At 37.0% G+C, this 15,335-nt stretch overlaps 2 protein-coding genes across 2 annotated transcripts in view; one reads left to right on the top strand and one right to left on the bottom strand.

The window, feature by feature from the left end:
- The window catches only part of MGAT4A (alpha-1,3-mannosyl-glycoprotein 4-beta-N-acetylglucosaminyltransferase A), an 80,235-nt gene extending 69,528 nt beyond the window's left edge, over positions 1 to 10,707 (top strand). The window contains exons 13-16 of the mRNA XM_085321546.1: positions 1,206 to 1,284; positions 3,392 to 3,458; positions 4,577 to 4,689; positions 4,856 to 10,707. Coding sequence (XP_085177672.1) covers positions 1,206 to 1,284; positions 3,392 to 3,458; positions 4,577 to 4,689; positions 4,856 to 4,882 — 286 coding nt within the window. The 3' untranslated portion in view covers positions 4,883 to 10,707. The remainder of the gene's footprint in view (positions 1 to 1,205; positions 1,285 to 3,391; positions 3,459 to 4,576; positions 4,690 to 4,855) is intronic.
- A 79-nt stretch (positions 10,708 to 10,786) lies between these two features.
- Positions 10,787 to 15,163, bottom strand: UNC50 (unc-50 inner nuclear membrane RNA binding protein). The gene is made up of 6 exons (XM_085321547.1): positions 14,938 to 15,163; positions 14,562 to 14,845; positions 13,498 to 13,618; positions 11,687 to 11,826; positions 11,508 to 11,609; positions 10,787 to 10,940 (listed from the first exon to the last, which is right to left on the bottom strand). The coding sequence occupies exons 2-6, from the start codon at positions 14,839 to 14,841 to the stop codon at positions 10,804 to 10,806; spliced, it is 780 nt and encodes a 259-aa protein (XP_085177673.1). The 5' UTR covers positions 14,842 to 14,845; positions 14,938 to 15,163; the 3' UTR covers positions 10,787 to 10,803.
- Positions 15,164 to 15,335: the final 172 nt, after the last annotated feature.

Genomic DNA, 15,335 nt, shown 5'->3' with positions numbered 1-15,335 from the left:
TTAATTTTGCCCCTGGCTGGTGATGTATTTAGTGTGGAATATGGTGCCTACTGCTTATTGCTCTAAGTTCCAATGAAGAAAGGTTTGAAATGTGTTGATAGGTTTTTACATATTCATTTAAACATATTAAAACAGGTTTGTTAAAAGTGACATCTGAGTAGGTGTAATTTACAAGTAGTTTCCAGACAGTAATCTAAATAAACTCCTCTGTGTTCTATTAGAATAAATAAGAATGAATGAATTTTCAAGCATTAATACCACCTAGTGGTAAAAAAAAATACTGTTACTTGTTTTCATAGTATTCTTGCAAATATAAAACAAAGTTTGTGTTTTATAATAAAGGGAACTTATACTATATATTTTGTAACTGAGTAACTGCACATGTATAGTACTACAAAAACTGAGAGTGGGTAGTTACTTTAAGACTTGTGCTTTACTTCTTGATATGTGTAGTTAAGCCACCCTTGTTCTGCCATATTAAAAAAGCAGGTTTATTAAATGCATACGTGAGAGTAACAAGGACTTTTTACAGATATAAAAACATGATCCCACTCTGTGTATACCTGTCAAGAACATATATATGCTTTTGTAAACAAGCAAACAAACAAAAACCCCAAAAGCTCATTCTGGAATAGGAGATTGAATTTAGATTAGGATATGTGTATGGGTTGTGAATTCCTGGCASAGTCGTCGATAAGACTGTTCAGTGAACCAGAGTGGAGAGCTGGGCTAGTGAAAACTAATCTGGCAAAAAAGTTGACTCGGATAAATTCCGTGGATTAGTTGAGTGGGTCTGCAGAGTTGATTCTGCTGGCACAAGAGGGGGTGGTCTGTGGTGGGAAATAGCAGGGAGAGATTGAGGGGAGCAGGACCACTATGTCTGGAGGTGATTCTAGTGCGTGCCATGCAGTAGTGACTATGAAACCACAGCGCTGATCACTTTACATAATGCATTGTATCAAGATCAGGTGTATAGTAAAATACTGCTCACTCATTCTTTGAAAAATCCAAAACTTTAAAACAGCCCTTTCAATTACAGCAGTTTGTGAAACCATCTTTTATTTCTTATCGGCTGGTGTAGGTCAAGTATAAAAGTTATATTCACCATTGTAACATTTGTAATGTGATTATTACACATAAGATAGTAACTTAGCTAATCCTGGCTGATGTATACAGACTACTTATTTTTCCATTTTCATTTATAGATACTTGTTTCACAGTGGCAATCCAGAGCATCCAGGAGACATACTTCTAAACACAACTGTGGAAGTTTTGCCTTTTCAGGTATGAACATATTGATTTTTCTGTCCTCTAATAGAAGATAAAACCAAAACACACAACACTCTCTCTCTCTCTCCTTTTTTTTTTTTTTTTTTTATTGAGTGAGGGAGACATGATCACCTCTTTTGAAACTGTAGGATCTTGATGCCCTTTTTTTAGAGGGTGGAACTATTCTGAGAAAACATGTTCATTGAGAGTGCAGCCTGCTATAAGAACTGTTGGCAATTTGGAAGTGAACAAGCATTTAGTTCCTCTTCTTCTGCTTCACTATTAATTTTTAAAACAAAAAATAACCTTCCTTTAAAACAAAAAAAAATCTTCCCTTTCTTCTGTATTTTGGAATATGAGAAAACTAAGCAAATCTCCTGTTTGACTTGGTAAAAGTCTAGGTTCAGGATCTGACACAAACCCTACCAGATGTTTATGTACCTAAATTCTTAAACTGCATCTGTTACTTTCTGTTGATGACTGTTTTTTTTTCTTCCATAAATCATTCTGAATTTTATCTTGTGAGGGCATTATATTGTCTCAAGTATATTCTTGCCTGAATCCAGCTGATACAGATTAGTTTTCTTCAACTAGGTATTATATCTAACCATTTRTATCAGAAACTGTGTGTAAGGATTAAGTTGATTTTATTTAGTATTAAAGTAGTAAATTATTTCTGTCTTCTCCCATACATCTGATGCAAGTATCTTGAAATCTGTGACTAAATTACCATATTGAATCTCTTAAATAAGGTACAGATAATGTCATAGGGGTGTTTTGCTTTTCCATTCTTGCAGTCTACTATCCAGGTAGCAAATACAGAAATTTCTGAACCTCTCCTCCCTCCACCTTACCCAAAGTTTGTCAGTTTGATTCTATTTATACAAGGTAACACCTGGGATATCATAGCTTTATAAGGCTTACGGGTTTTGTTTCTCAAGACCTTTAGAAATGTATTCAGTCACAACAGCAGCAGCAGCCCTTGCTTTGTCTGGGCCCAAGATGTCATAGGAATGCACAATAAGATGATCCGACAAAATGTGCATCAAACATATCTCCCTTTTGGCTATACCTGATTGTGAGTTCTCCAAACTGGAGCATTCCCTAAGGAAATAAAGCTGCCAAGCTTGCCTTGCTATTGCCATCCTAAGTGGAAAGGTAAACAGGAAATCTTGCATCTAGTACATTCCCATGCCATTGGTCTCAGCAGGAAAACTCACCAGTATGGAGACTGCAGCTATGGAATGGTAGGTGCTGTTTTGAAGGAAGGATTTCTGTGCCATGGACTTGAGAAGAGTTGAGACTCTGTTCAGGTACTTCTAGCCTCGTCCCTCATGAGCAGAAATCARAAAAAAGTAGTCACTAGAAACCAGAGTGCTCCCAGACTAGATTTGTCTGAGACTTAAGCAATACATTCCAAAAAGCTTTTTTCAGCAGTCTCCCTTAAAAGTTGGGGGGGGGGGAAGTGGATTTGAGTATTTAATCTTCTGTGTGTGTCAAGCATTTTTAAATGATTTGTGAGAAATTCTTACAGTAAGTCTCTTAGTATTCAGTCGTGTGATTCTGATTGTAATTTACAGGCTGCTTTTTGAAGCTCTGATCTCCAATTTCATTTTTATGTGTGCATTAAAGAAGCTTATTTATATCCCCCTTTTAATAAGGCAGTGGATAATTGAAATGCTTCCCTCACTGGTCTAACAGCTTTTCATCACACCCAAATTCTTACATTAAGAAGCAAGTTAAATTTTACTTACCCTGAGAGAATCTCTGGTTCAACCACGGGAAAAGAAGGCAAGATTTTGCCTTTGATTTTATACCGCTATTTATGCCAGTATCTGCTATATATTCTATTCATGTGGCAGTTAACATGCAAATTGTTTGGGACACTTCAAAAAGTACTTATTTTTTCTACCTTGAAGCCAAATACAGCTCAGTTCTGGAATATGGCTGCTTTTCATTTTTGTGTTTGTTTGTCTAATGCTATAAATAACTATTCCAGGCTGATTCATAATCAATTAGGAAACATGGGTTCTGTATATATAGCAAGAGTATACAGGCTTTCCCTGGCAAAGTAGTATGTGAAAATAAATTATCTCATTTATGCTTTTTTGTTTTATTCTAGAATGAAGAATTGGTATTAAGCAAAGAAACCAAAGACAAACGCTTAGAGGATGGTTACTTCAGGATAGGTATGCCATGGGCAGCAATGGTTTTCTATTATACATATAGAAGGAAATGTATTTAGTTGCTATTGCAACATTTAATGCATTTTTATTAGAAACAAAGCAATCCTGAAAGTGAAATTTTGTTCACTTACTTTGCGTGAGTGACCTTTTAAGCTTTACTTAATATTACTTTCAATATTTCATCTTTCAGACTGAGTACTAAACAAAGATCTTTTGTGACTCTTAGTTATGGTGCAGTTACATCTGACTTCTATGTCAAGACAGATCACCTAGCTTATTGTAGAGGTGTTCACACGTTGTAGAAAGTCATGCATTTTGTCCTGTGGCTTCACAAGTGCCCTATGTGAGCTGTTGTGCTTGTGTGCACGCTCTCAGGGTCCTGGACCCAAACCCACCCTACAAATAGACATTCAGCTGTCTTGCCAGGGGATGAGACTAGCATTTCCATAACCAAGGGGCTGTTGGGGGAGTTGGCAGGATACCCATTGTCACGGAAGAGAAACCTTACTGATGGACTGTATTTAGCTTGTTGGCCRTAGGCTGGCCATCACTGTTATAATGAAAGCATGTTTTTCCATCTTTATGAATTGTAGTTGAAATGTACATGTTTAAGTGTGATGACTAACTAGTCTTTTAAATTGAATTCTTGTTCATCTTAATGTAACTGAAGATTCTTCAAACTGGAATACGCTAAACATGAATGATATCCCTTGTGCATAATKCCCTCTGAAAATGCGTAGACCAAGGGTTCTGTGTTTAATTCCATGATACTGCATGAAAATCTATACCAAAATCTTCCTAGATTTTCAAAGGTGGTCATTCCCATAAGTACAGACGATTCAGAAGTTTTTATTCTGTAATGTGCTACTGTTGTCAGGTCTGTGTGTTCTGATGATGTGCCCCGTCTGGTTTGCTGCTGCAAAGCTAAATAAAATGTCAAGAATCACTGGCTATTTTTAAAAGTGTTTTGCTTTAGGAATTGATACCAGTCAACCTTACATCCAGTAGCAGGTTTAAGCTGTAAATTGCGGTACTACAGATATGTTTTTCTGAATTGAGATTTTGTATTTCATTTTGTTGAACTGGAGTTAATTGATGATATGYTTTTCCTTCTTTTGCAGGGAAATTTGAAAATGGTGTAGCTGAAGGAACAGTTGACCCAAGCCTAAACCCTATTTCATCATTCCGACTTTCAGTGATACAAAATTCAGCAGTTTGGGCAATTTTGAATGAGGTGAGGTGCTATAACCTTTTAAAAATAAAACCAGGAAATGTGAGATTTCTTAATTTTGTTGATGTTTTTGAAGCTCAAAATTTTGGCTAACACTGAGAGTTATCTGTTTTTACTKAGAACTGTAATGTCCTAAAATTATTCTTTTTTTTTTGACTCTGTATTTCAGATTCATATTAAAAAGATTACAAACTGATCATCGAAATTTGCTTTGGAGGAAAAAGAAAGAATCCTTGAAAACTTTTCCTATAAAATTCAACATCCTTAACAAGTCACAAATTGAAAATACTGAGCATGCACCTTATTCCAAATTTCTTTCATTTTTCACTTGAACACTACCTCTTGTGAAATCTACTGTAGATGAGAAGATTGTACTTACCCCTTCTTATCCGATCCATCGAGAAACTGATGCTTCACACTGATAACATTCATCTGAGGTCTAAGTTGTCCTTCACTTTAAGATGACTTTATCATCTTACGGTTGCAGAATCCTGCTACTCTTAACCTGTACTATTTTGATAGTATAGTAATATAGAGAAGTTGTACATATTGTTACATTCCTTGAAGAAGAAGAAAATATAATTATTGTTAAATACATTTTATGAAGGGGGTACTTTCGGATTTCCATTTATTTTCTATAACAAGAACCCTCTTTTATAGATTGTCAGGGATATATATTAAAAATGTTAGGGATATTTAATTTATTAAAATAATTTGAAAGTACATATTTTTATGCAGTAAAATTTTAAATTGATATAGGTTTTTTTTATGGATTATCTAGTTTAAGTTATCTTTCTACATTTTTCTTTGGAGATGCAAACATAAATTAATACCATATTTCAAGTATACTGCCGTGTTTAAAAGAACTAGATTGAGTTTCTAAATTATGTAGTTTTGTACACAGAATCTGAATGATGTTCAGAGGCATTAACAGAGTTCTGAAGAACCTTATTCTTTGGGGCTATGAAATTCCACTATGTACAGTTTGTAGCCACATAAAAACATGTTGAAATTTCTTGGTATTTCATATTACATACTAAATCTGTGGTGATTTTACATTTTATTCATTGCATTTTAGAAGAATTTTTCAATTACAAAATGTTTCTAAAAATATTTGTAGACATTTCCTAGTCTGGACAAATTCATTTTCTGTATTGAAAAAATCATCCTCCAGCTTTGTTTTGGAGTGGCAAAAGTTACCTTTTATCAAAAAAACTAGTCATGAGATGCATGTAATCTGTAGAATTCTCCTTTTAAAAATTTATGTTATTGTAACGTTTATTTTGGATACATTAGTGATTATTTATGGTTTATTGTATTCTGTTGTTCAAGGACAAGGAGGTTTCAGTCCAGTTTTTTTATTGATCAATGTAATTATTCCCACCGACTGGAACTGAGTTGGGCCTCAAGTTAGTACCCTGCTTAAGGGAAACAGCAGTGATATTTAATGAGTCAGAAGCCCAGTCAGGAAAGGAAAGTGCTTTGGGTTAAATCTGCAGGAGACTGTTGCAGTGCTGGTGTTGCCACTGTCCTTAAGAGTCCTTCTTCTTATGTGCTGCTGTATAAGGACACAGGCATGGGAAGATTTGAATTACCCCGTGAGAAGTAGTCAGCAAGAGGAGAGGCAGAGAGGCCTCTCTCCAGCAGGAGCGAGGTGTCGGGTTAATGTTGGAGGGAAGCATCTGCCCTGGTTTTGGATTCGCGGATGTGCTGTTAACCTACTGCCTGGAACTGCCACCTGGAATGCTGGCCCCGTTTGCCTTGTGGGGAGCAAGAGCGCCCTTATCCCCAACAGCTCCGGGGTCAGGGCCCTGTGTAAGGGCAAAACCCATTGTGGAGCCCCTGATTTAGATTGAGGATCTGGAATTCATGTCTCCAGCATTAAAATTCTTCTAAAAGATGTGATCTGTTTTTCATGAGGTATTAATAGAAGCATGGGCTGACTCTCCAGCTTTGCAAGCTGAAAGCCATCACCCCTGGGATACAGAGCCGGCCTGTCTTGTCTTCTGCTTTGTTGGCAGATCATGTTGCAGCTAAGACAACATTCAAATTTAAGAGCTTAACTACTTTTAAAGACCGTAGTCATTTTGTTTTAGCTGTGTTATCTGAGGACAAAGGGAAGATGAGATTTGTACCCAGAGGTAAGATATTTTGTTTAGACTGACTGGTATAAGTTGAAAAAAGTAGATGAGCTACCAGGTAGGGCTTGTTTACTTTTTTTTCTTTCCTTTTTTTTTGATTTTTGATTTTGCCAATTGGTGTAAATAATATGTTACATATAAAGTTTGTCTTGCCCATGGAGACTGTAGGTGTAAGTTCAGCACTGGCCTCATAAATGGAGTTCATTCTTGGACTTAGGAATGTGGATTTATAAGCTCAGAAATCCTAAGTGAATCTAGCCTATTGTAGTGCCACGGCACAACTTGTAATGTATAATCCCGTTCAGTCAAGGTATTACCAAGTAATGGTTTTTCATTGCATATTAGCTAGCAAAGATATAATAAATTACTAAGACCTCATGTTAATTATTCTCTTCTCAGTTGTGCCTGTGAATGAATGATGCAGGTAATTTAAACTATAGCTATTCACTACAGTTTAGATTACGGAAATAAATGTTAGGAGTTTCTAGCAGTTTCTTAAATGTAAGTACTTTTGTTGACAGCAACTTTCATCATTTTCCGTGAAACAAAAACAGCGTATAAGTTAATGGTACCATTTATTAAGAACGCTATGTGCTTATTCTCGAAGCATCACTGTTCCTAATATTTGATAATGGTTAAGATGCATCACCGATGATAAATCTAAATGTACAGAAACTTTGCCAAATTGATTGTAGTACTCTGGTGTTACCAGTATATTTATTTCTCACGTGTTGAGATGAAATTTATCAAAAAACACAAATTAACTTATGCTTGATAAAGTATATTGTTTTTCCTAAGATTATCGCATTTTTATTATATTATACTAGCAGGAGTTGAAAATACTCTGGGCTGCTTTAACATTTAAAATGTTCTTGAGATCATATACTTTCTAAAATAGATGTGCCAGATTAGTACAAATTAATTTATAATGAATCACTTACTTACTTAGGAGGAAAAATTGTAGAGAAAAATTTGGGAGGAAAAGATTCAGATAAATTCAGACCTGGTGTTACTGAATAGTTTTACAAATTTCCTTGGAAATGTTGCCAATAAGAAGAGAGAGGGGAAAATATTTTATGTCTGGTCATCCCGTAAGATATCAATTTCTGGCTTTGAAACTTTGAAATTCCAATCTCCAAGTCAGTCCGAAGTGGTTCGAAGCCTCCTTTCTGGAATTACGGTAAAATAAGAATGCTTCAACTGCTTGGCTGAACAGTCATTAGCTTGGATATTGTTATGACTATGTTTATTCCAGATAGACTTGTGTATCTGTCTCAGTTGTAACAGTTACAGTATTTAACACGAGTTCATCAGAGTGTCTGAAACCAGTTACCTGATTTTTGGGAGAGTTTTTTCCTACATTCATTTAACCTCAAATTGTTTTTAACTTGGCTTTTAAAATCTCCTATAGGTCAATAAAACTTACAGTTATCAAATAATGGAAAGTGTTTCAAAACAAACTATATCATCAGCTCCTTCTGATATTGTTAAAGCTTCAGAAAAGATGAAACTCTTCTGAAACCAAATACATTTCCATAAACCTTCATTTTCAGGGCAAATTATTTTTAACTGTTTATCTTGGATGCCAGACAGACCAGCTTGATTATAGCACTGGCTTTTCTGAGCAGACCATGATTGCTCTGGACCAAGGAAAGATTAAACCTRTCAGTACAGAATTAATCTTGCTTTGCTCGTTCAGTGGGTGGGCCTACTGAAAACTGTGTAAATAATACGATGAGGACATGATCCCAGATTAGCACTTTTTTTTATTAGTAGTATTTCAGAAACACTTTCAGGCTTTGTGCTCTTGCAGGCATCTCAAACTTTTATTTATATTAATAGAAAATGCTCAAATAGATGCATTTATTTCTTCTTAACTAAAAGGTGGGTAAGAAAATTTAAAATATATAAGTAAGTATTTAATTAATAGACCAATAAAAGACAGGACTTTTCCATCATATCACTGCTTTTTGAGCTCTTTCAAAAGCAATTCTAAATTATATCTAGATTCAGTTTGGAGTAAAGCAATGTATAGTTTGCCCATGTGAAATATAGTTTGCGATTCCTCAAATACGCTGGAGTGTGATTAGTCTTTGGCAAGATCAGATGATTTTGCAACATTTTTTCTCACTTTTTGCAAATATATGTTATTTCAGTAATCTTTGGGTTTTGTTAGAAAATTTGCTCCAAATGAAGTATTGTRGTAATTTGTAGTTGGCTTTTAATGTGGAAAATATTACTTTAATCTTGGGGAGGAAAAAATCTTTTCTAATCTTTCTCCCCTGAMACAAATTAAATCTGAGTTTATGTCTTACTTGCWCTTAGTAGGAGAAATGTATTCTGAAAAACCTAAAAATAGTAGCAGTAGAAGGGGGGRAAAAAGCATACATTTTAAATCGTCTTTACAATCACCAGCTTAGTGCTGAAAGGCTGTTACATAATTGTTTTCAGAATGGCATTGATTGTTGATTTCAAACAACAAAGCCAACTACACACTGGCACAGTAAACTAGTCTCCAAGAGCATAGCTTTTTGACCTCAGTGTTCCCTTAACTGTTTTTCTGATTTCTGCTGTAAACAGTCAGCTAGAATTAATTCCACGTAACTTAAAACTATGAAGCCTTGTTTTAAGGGACAAACTTTGGTATCTCTAAATGAAAGGTACACAGGCCCTGAGGCCTCCATTGATTTCAATGGTGTAGCCACAGGGCACTACACATGAAGTATTCTTACYGTTGAACTTAAGCAGATGATCACTGGTGCTAGGATTCCTATTCAGGAAAGTTGTACCGTTCTGCTTTTAGCTGCCTGCAGGCCAGGAGCTTGTGCTGTGACAGCGGGGTTGAAGCAGGTCGTAACCGGAATTCTTAGCCTTCATCGGATCACAGGTTCAGTGCTTTACTTGTTAACCGGGAACTTTGCTCAGTGTCAGCTGAGAGGGAAACACAATTCTCTTCRAGCCTTAACAATGGCTGATACACAGTACTGTAAGATGCACTGCCAGCATATTTGGTATTTTAAGCTAAATGTAGTTTTTCCTTAGCGATCAAATTCCAGTATTGAGATATTAAGTCTTACTGTAACTGKTTTACTGTTGCATTGTTTTTGAAATTGAATCCTAGCACTCCAATTTTAGACTGAACAGGATGCTCGAGAAAGCAGTCATCCTCGTTTTTCAAAAGGTATTGTTCGCGATGGTCAGTCTGTGCTCCTGCCTTGTGGACTTTACAGCCCTAGGTGTTGCAGTGGGCCTTTGTAGCCAAACTTAATTTGTACTTTCCCTCCATTTACATTAAGAAGTCACTCACAATAGCGGATGTAATAATACCCACTAGACTTCTATAGATTGGGTTTATAAACTTGCTGCTATATTTGGAAACCTGTTATGGGTCATGTTAATTGTGCCTTTCATCACTGTTTCTTCTGTGTGCCACAGTTGTCCATGTATATTTGAAATAAAGACAAGAAAATAAATCTGTTCTGAAGCTCTTATGTAAAAAGAGAGGGTAGTTCTGTAGGTAGAGGCAATTGTTGCTTTACCATTGCAACACTATTAGTGTCCTACTTTCACACAGTCCAGAGGCAAGGTATTCCAGTGTTAGTCTTATATGAAACTGCTTTTCAGTGTCACTTTAAAAAACCAAACTTGTAATGTTGAGCTTATGCCAGTATGTGCAAAATACCTGCAGTAAGAACTATGCTAAATAGATTTGTTGCAGCTAAATTTAAGCTACAAAGTTGTACAAGTAATTTGTTTTTAGGAATGTACTGCAAAAGTATTCAAACAAAATTGCTAACATGTTTACTGTTGTAAATATTTTAATAAAAAATGACACTTCAAGCTTTTTTTTACACAATTATCTACAATAAAGAGAAATTTACAACCATTTACAAAAAAGCTTTTCACTGTTTTTCTTTTACTGTCAAGACAGCTAAGATTAAACCAAACTAAACATTAGATACATGAAGTCCTGTTTTTATTTCACTCTGTATTTATAAAAAGAACAAAGCATCTTGGTGAAGTTCCAGCCGAATGCTAACGAGATCAAGTAGAGCATGATGAGAAGTGCAAAGGGATACAAAAGAATAGCTGTGTTCTTCAAAAATGGCAATGCTGAAAGAGAGGCAACAATTAGTAAAGCAGGTATAAAACACTGCTCTTTCAAAAAAAGGTGTGGTAACTCCCCCCCCCAGTATCTAGAATGGCCTTGGGGAAAGACACCAACAAAAAGGTACTTCTATGCCAACTTCATTAGAATGGTAAGTTTGTCACCTCTGCCATAATACTCCTACTATTATCATGGATTTCAGAGTACTTGAGTTAATTGGTATAGCTAAGCTTCTGGGAAACAGKTTTACCTAAAACTATATTCCTAAACTCACTACCACATTTTTACCTAATGCAAATATTTTGTTGAAGTGGGTTTAGAGAAGAACTAGAAAAGCTGAACTTGAGTTGCCATAGATTTAATGAAACATAAGACATTTACATATGGTAAAGAATGTTTAAAAAAAAAAGAAGCTGAAAATAGGGGTTGGATAAATTTATGCAAAACTTCCTTTACTCCAAAGAATGCCTTCACCTCAGATATGAGCCTGTGCTTTCCAATTCAGACTAAAATAATGCTCTTGCTTTTTAGTAACTTTCTGAATAATAATAAAAAATATTACCATTACTTACCACTGTATCCTAGGAATGTGACATAGATGTAATAGCCGATAGCAATCAGCCATAGCGTATTCCCAACAAAATACCCAATGACTGAATCAGATATGATGACATCTGGAAAAGACAATTGCTCTCAGCTTTGTGATAGGGCATAATTTTAAAGCACAGAGCGCACAAAATATTCTACTTACAATTGATGAAAAACAGTTGGATAAAATGCAAAATGACTAGAAGTGGATAGAAAGCATTCAGATGAACATCAAAGGCATATCCCCACTCCACATCATAGTCTCTGTTCTGCTGCTTTACCAAGTACTTATTAGAAATGAACCTACAAGACAAGATATTGAGAAGGTTCTTAATGTGAATAGTTATAGCTGGCTGACAAAGCATTGGCTTGAGATAGTGAGCCATACAATATCCTAGCTCAGTGCTGTAACAAGGCAGTTTCAGCTGTTTGGGAGAAAAAGATGCCAGAACTGCATAGATTGGACAGACTATTGTTAAACTATTTCATGTTAGAAGTATAATCACTTTTTTTTTCACTCAACATGCAGCTTAAATACCTTGCAAGAAACAGCACCAGCTTTTTTTTTCTTTTTTTTAAGTGAAAGAATGCTACAGTTTGTCAATACAGTTACAAGTTTGCAACCCTGTCTACCATGCTCTAGGTGATCCTGCTGAGCAGGGAGGTTGGACTAGCTGATCTCCAGAGGTCCCTTCCAACCTTACTGATCCTATGATTCTAAGTTATCAATATCACATGTTACAGGCTGCTCTCCCAGACAGGACACTAGACTTAGGTGAATTTGTCATTTGTCAGCCACAGTTCTTACATACATTTGATCCTGAATTTTGCAATTACAAATAGGTATTTCCAATGTCACTGGTTGAAAGGAATCAATCCCTTTTCTGATAGCATCTCTGTAAGATGCCTGTGAAGTGCTCCTGATCCCTTGCAAATTTTCTGCCACTACCACAAAAAGTTCTTGGTAGAGAAAATTCTCTTTTTTGTGCTGTCACCTTGCCCCAGTGCAAGTGACTTCCTGTTGTTCCGTGGTTCCCTCGCTGACCTGGCACACATCTATAATATGCTGAGGCCTGGGTTATGAACCTGCTCGCTACTGTCTCTTCCCTTCTATAAGCCAAATGGAGGGCAAAAAGTGACAAAAGCAGGGGAGCCACATGGAGGCAGACCTCTGCCATGCTTCCGTAAGTCTACTGCTTTTTCTTCTTCAGTAAGCCACAAGAGAGACAAAAAGGGACAGGGCTATTTTTGCTTCAGCCTTATTTCCTGGTTTCAGTGCATGTGATTACAAGTGACAGTGGTTACTTTTGTGCAAGGAAGGAAGAAAATCAGCCTTCCTTACCACAGCATCCTGGAGAACAGGAAAAGCAACACCTAAGACAAGAAGCTGTTTCACTGTTCCTACACGGCTGGTAATTTTATTCTTTCTGGGCCAGAGAGTGAGCCTGCTTGTGAAGGTTAGTGCATGTCTCTGAGTGTTACAGGAAAAAAATGAGTGACTCCCCACACTGCAACAAAGCAGACGTGCACAAAATAGTCAGGACTAACACTGATTGTAGTAGAAATARGTAAAATGCTTCAGCAAAAAGCATGGGCCAATTTTATATTGCCCCACTTAAATATTATCATTAGGCTTACATTATTTTAGCTAGTTACTCAACCAAATTAGGGAATGAAGGATTTTTCTGGTCACYGTGTTTGTTGGAAAACAACTCAGAAAAAAAGACAACAAAACGAAACACTGATCATAATACAAGCTTTCTAAACATCAATCTTCTTCTGCAAGAAATAGTAAAGAACAATCTCTTTTTTTTTCTAAACCAATGTTTGAAGGAATACCTAGAGTAGCACAAAAACCTACAGTCATATTTACTTTGTAATTTTGCCCCCAAACAGAAAAATAACCATCTTGCAAACAAGACTGTTGATCACTTGACAGAAATACTGAATTCTGTTTCAGGCATTACTACTTACCACATTAAAGTTGCTACCAGAAGGCCAACACCTACACAGTCTATGAATACAACCCAAAGTAGGAGTTTTATTGTTTCAAAAAATCCCATGTCCAGCACAAATCCAAATCCCACAGTAGATACTAAAAAGAGGAAAAAGATTATTAAAATTAGTTGTAGAGAAAACAGAGAGAGAGCTTAAATTGGTACATTTTTAAGTGTGCCATTATGAAATCTCCAGAGTTTCATTTTTATTTTTCTCCTTGAAATTTTCAATCTAATAGCCCCTTTTCTCCCCCAAAAAATGCTAGGCATGGTACAATTTGTCATAATATAATTCCTTTCACAGGTTGGAGAACATTTATCTGTACTTTGGCTTAACAATATAATAGCAAATTGTCTTGCCCCCAACTATTTTTAAAAACTGACAGAATGCTCCATAGAATATTTGTTTCATAAAAGTTGATTGTTAACATAAAACATGCATTTGTTGATATATAGCTTTATTCCAGAGTTAAAAACTTTGCTGTTACTATCAGCAATGTGCTGTATTACAGAGGACTAGAATAATTCTTTCCTTATTGCTTTCTAAGTTCAGTCTGAAAACTACCTGTAAGAAACTCTGATTGCTGACAGCTTAATTTTGTAATATAAAGAAACATAACTGGGACCATTATTGTAAAAACTGTGTGTTACCTGTAATGGTTTACATCCTTACACCTGCTAAACCAAGTGTTCAGCATTTTTTTTCTTAACGAAATCACCGCTAAGTGCCATGGGGTTTTATTATTGACTTTAACTTTAAAGGGAACTACATAGTTCAGAATGTAATAAAAAATGAGTTACTATAAAAATATTTATTCAAGACAGCTACATGACATCTGCAGTTAAATATCCTTTGTTTTCTAATTTCTACGTTAACTTTCAACAGGTTAGGCCATCATCCTTTATTGCATTTTGATTAAAACATAATCCATACATATTGGTCCTTTTCTTTCTGTGGCTAGAAGGGCTACAAAAATTCATCCCCGAACTTTTAAAGAACCATCTTTCCCTGCCTCTCATTTATGCACTCTGGGCACTTACCACATAGCCAGATACTGAGAAGTACTAAGAAAGCAGGATCATCTCTTGCCCACTGGTCCTTCGTTTGTTTTCTATAGTGAAAGTTCCTATAAACCCTCTGCGGTGAAGTAAATAGGTAAAGCATCTGCCACAGAGCAAACTCAAAATCCATCTGTCGGAAGTGGAAGAGCCTCCGCAGGTACTTGTAGCGCTTTGCTCCAGCCGTATGCCTTGCAGCATCTCTGGAGTTCAGCGCGCCATTGCCCTGGTTCCGAGAATTAACTGAAGTAGTTGGCAGCATTTTGCTAGAGAATAATTAAAAAAAAAAAGCATTTATCTTTGCATGAGATAAGATTAATTAAAAAAAATCACGTCCTACATGCCACCTTTGTAATACCATAGTCATAAAAACCGAGGCGCCGGGGCAGCGCTGTTCCCCTGGAGAGCCGGAGGCGAGATCGCTCCGAGTGCTGTACGTGCGTACGGTCACAGCACTAATTTCAGACCACAACAACAGACTTGCGGAGCCCCGCGCGGCCCGGCACCGCCCGAAGCGGCCTTCGCCCGGGGAGCAGCCCCTGAACCCCAAGCGCCATCGGGGGAGGGGGAAGGGGGGAAGGGCCCATCYCGCCAGGAGCCGCGAGCTGCCCGCCCGCCCTCGCCCCGCCATCGCGGAGCGGCGCGCAGGCGCCGAGCCCCTCCCTCCGCCCAACGGTCGCGGCCCCGCAAACGGCCGAGCTCGCGCCGCGGCGTCCGTTGGGGCTCGGCTCGGCTCGGCTCGCGCCCGCGGCGGGG

This window comes from Rhea americana, unplaced genomic scaffold (genome assembly GCF_003343005.1).
Source record: "Rhea americana isolate MKP2758 unplaced genomic scaffold, rheAme1 scaffold_7, whole genome shotgun sequence".
NCBI classification, from domain to species: domain Eukaryota; kingdom Metazoa; phylum Chordata; class Aves; order Rheiformes; family Rheidae; genus Rhea; species Rhea americana.
This window is presented reverse-complemented; position numbering and strand designations above follow the sequence as displayed.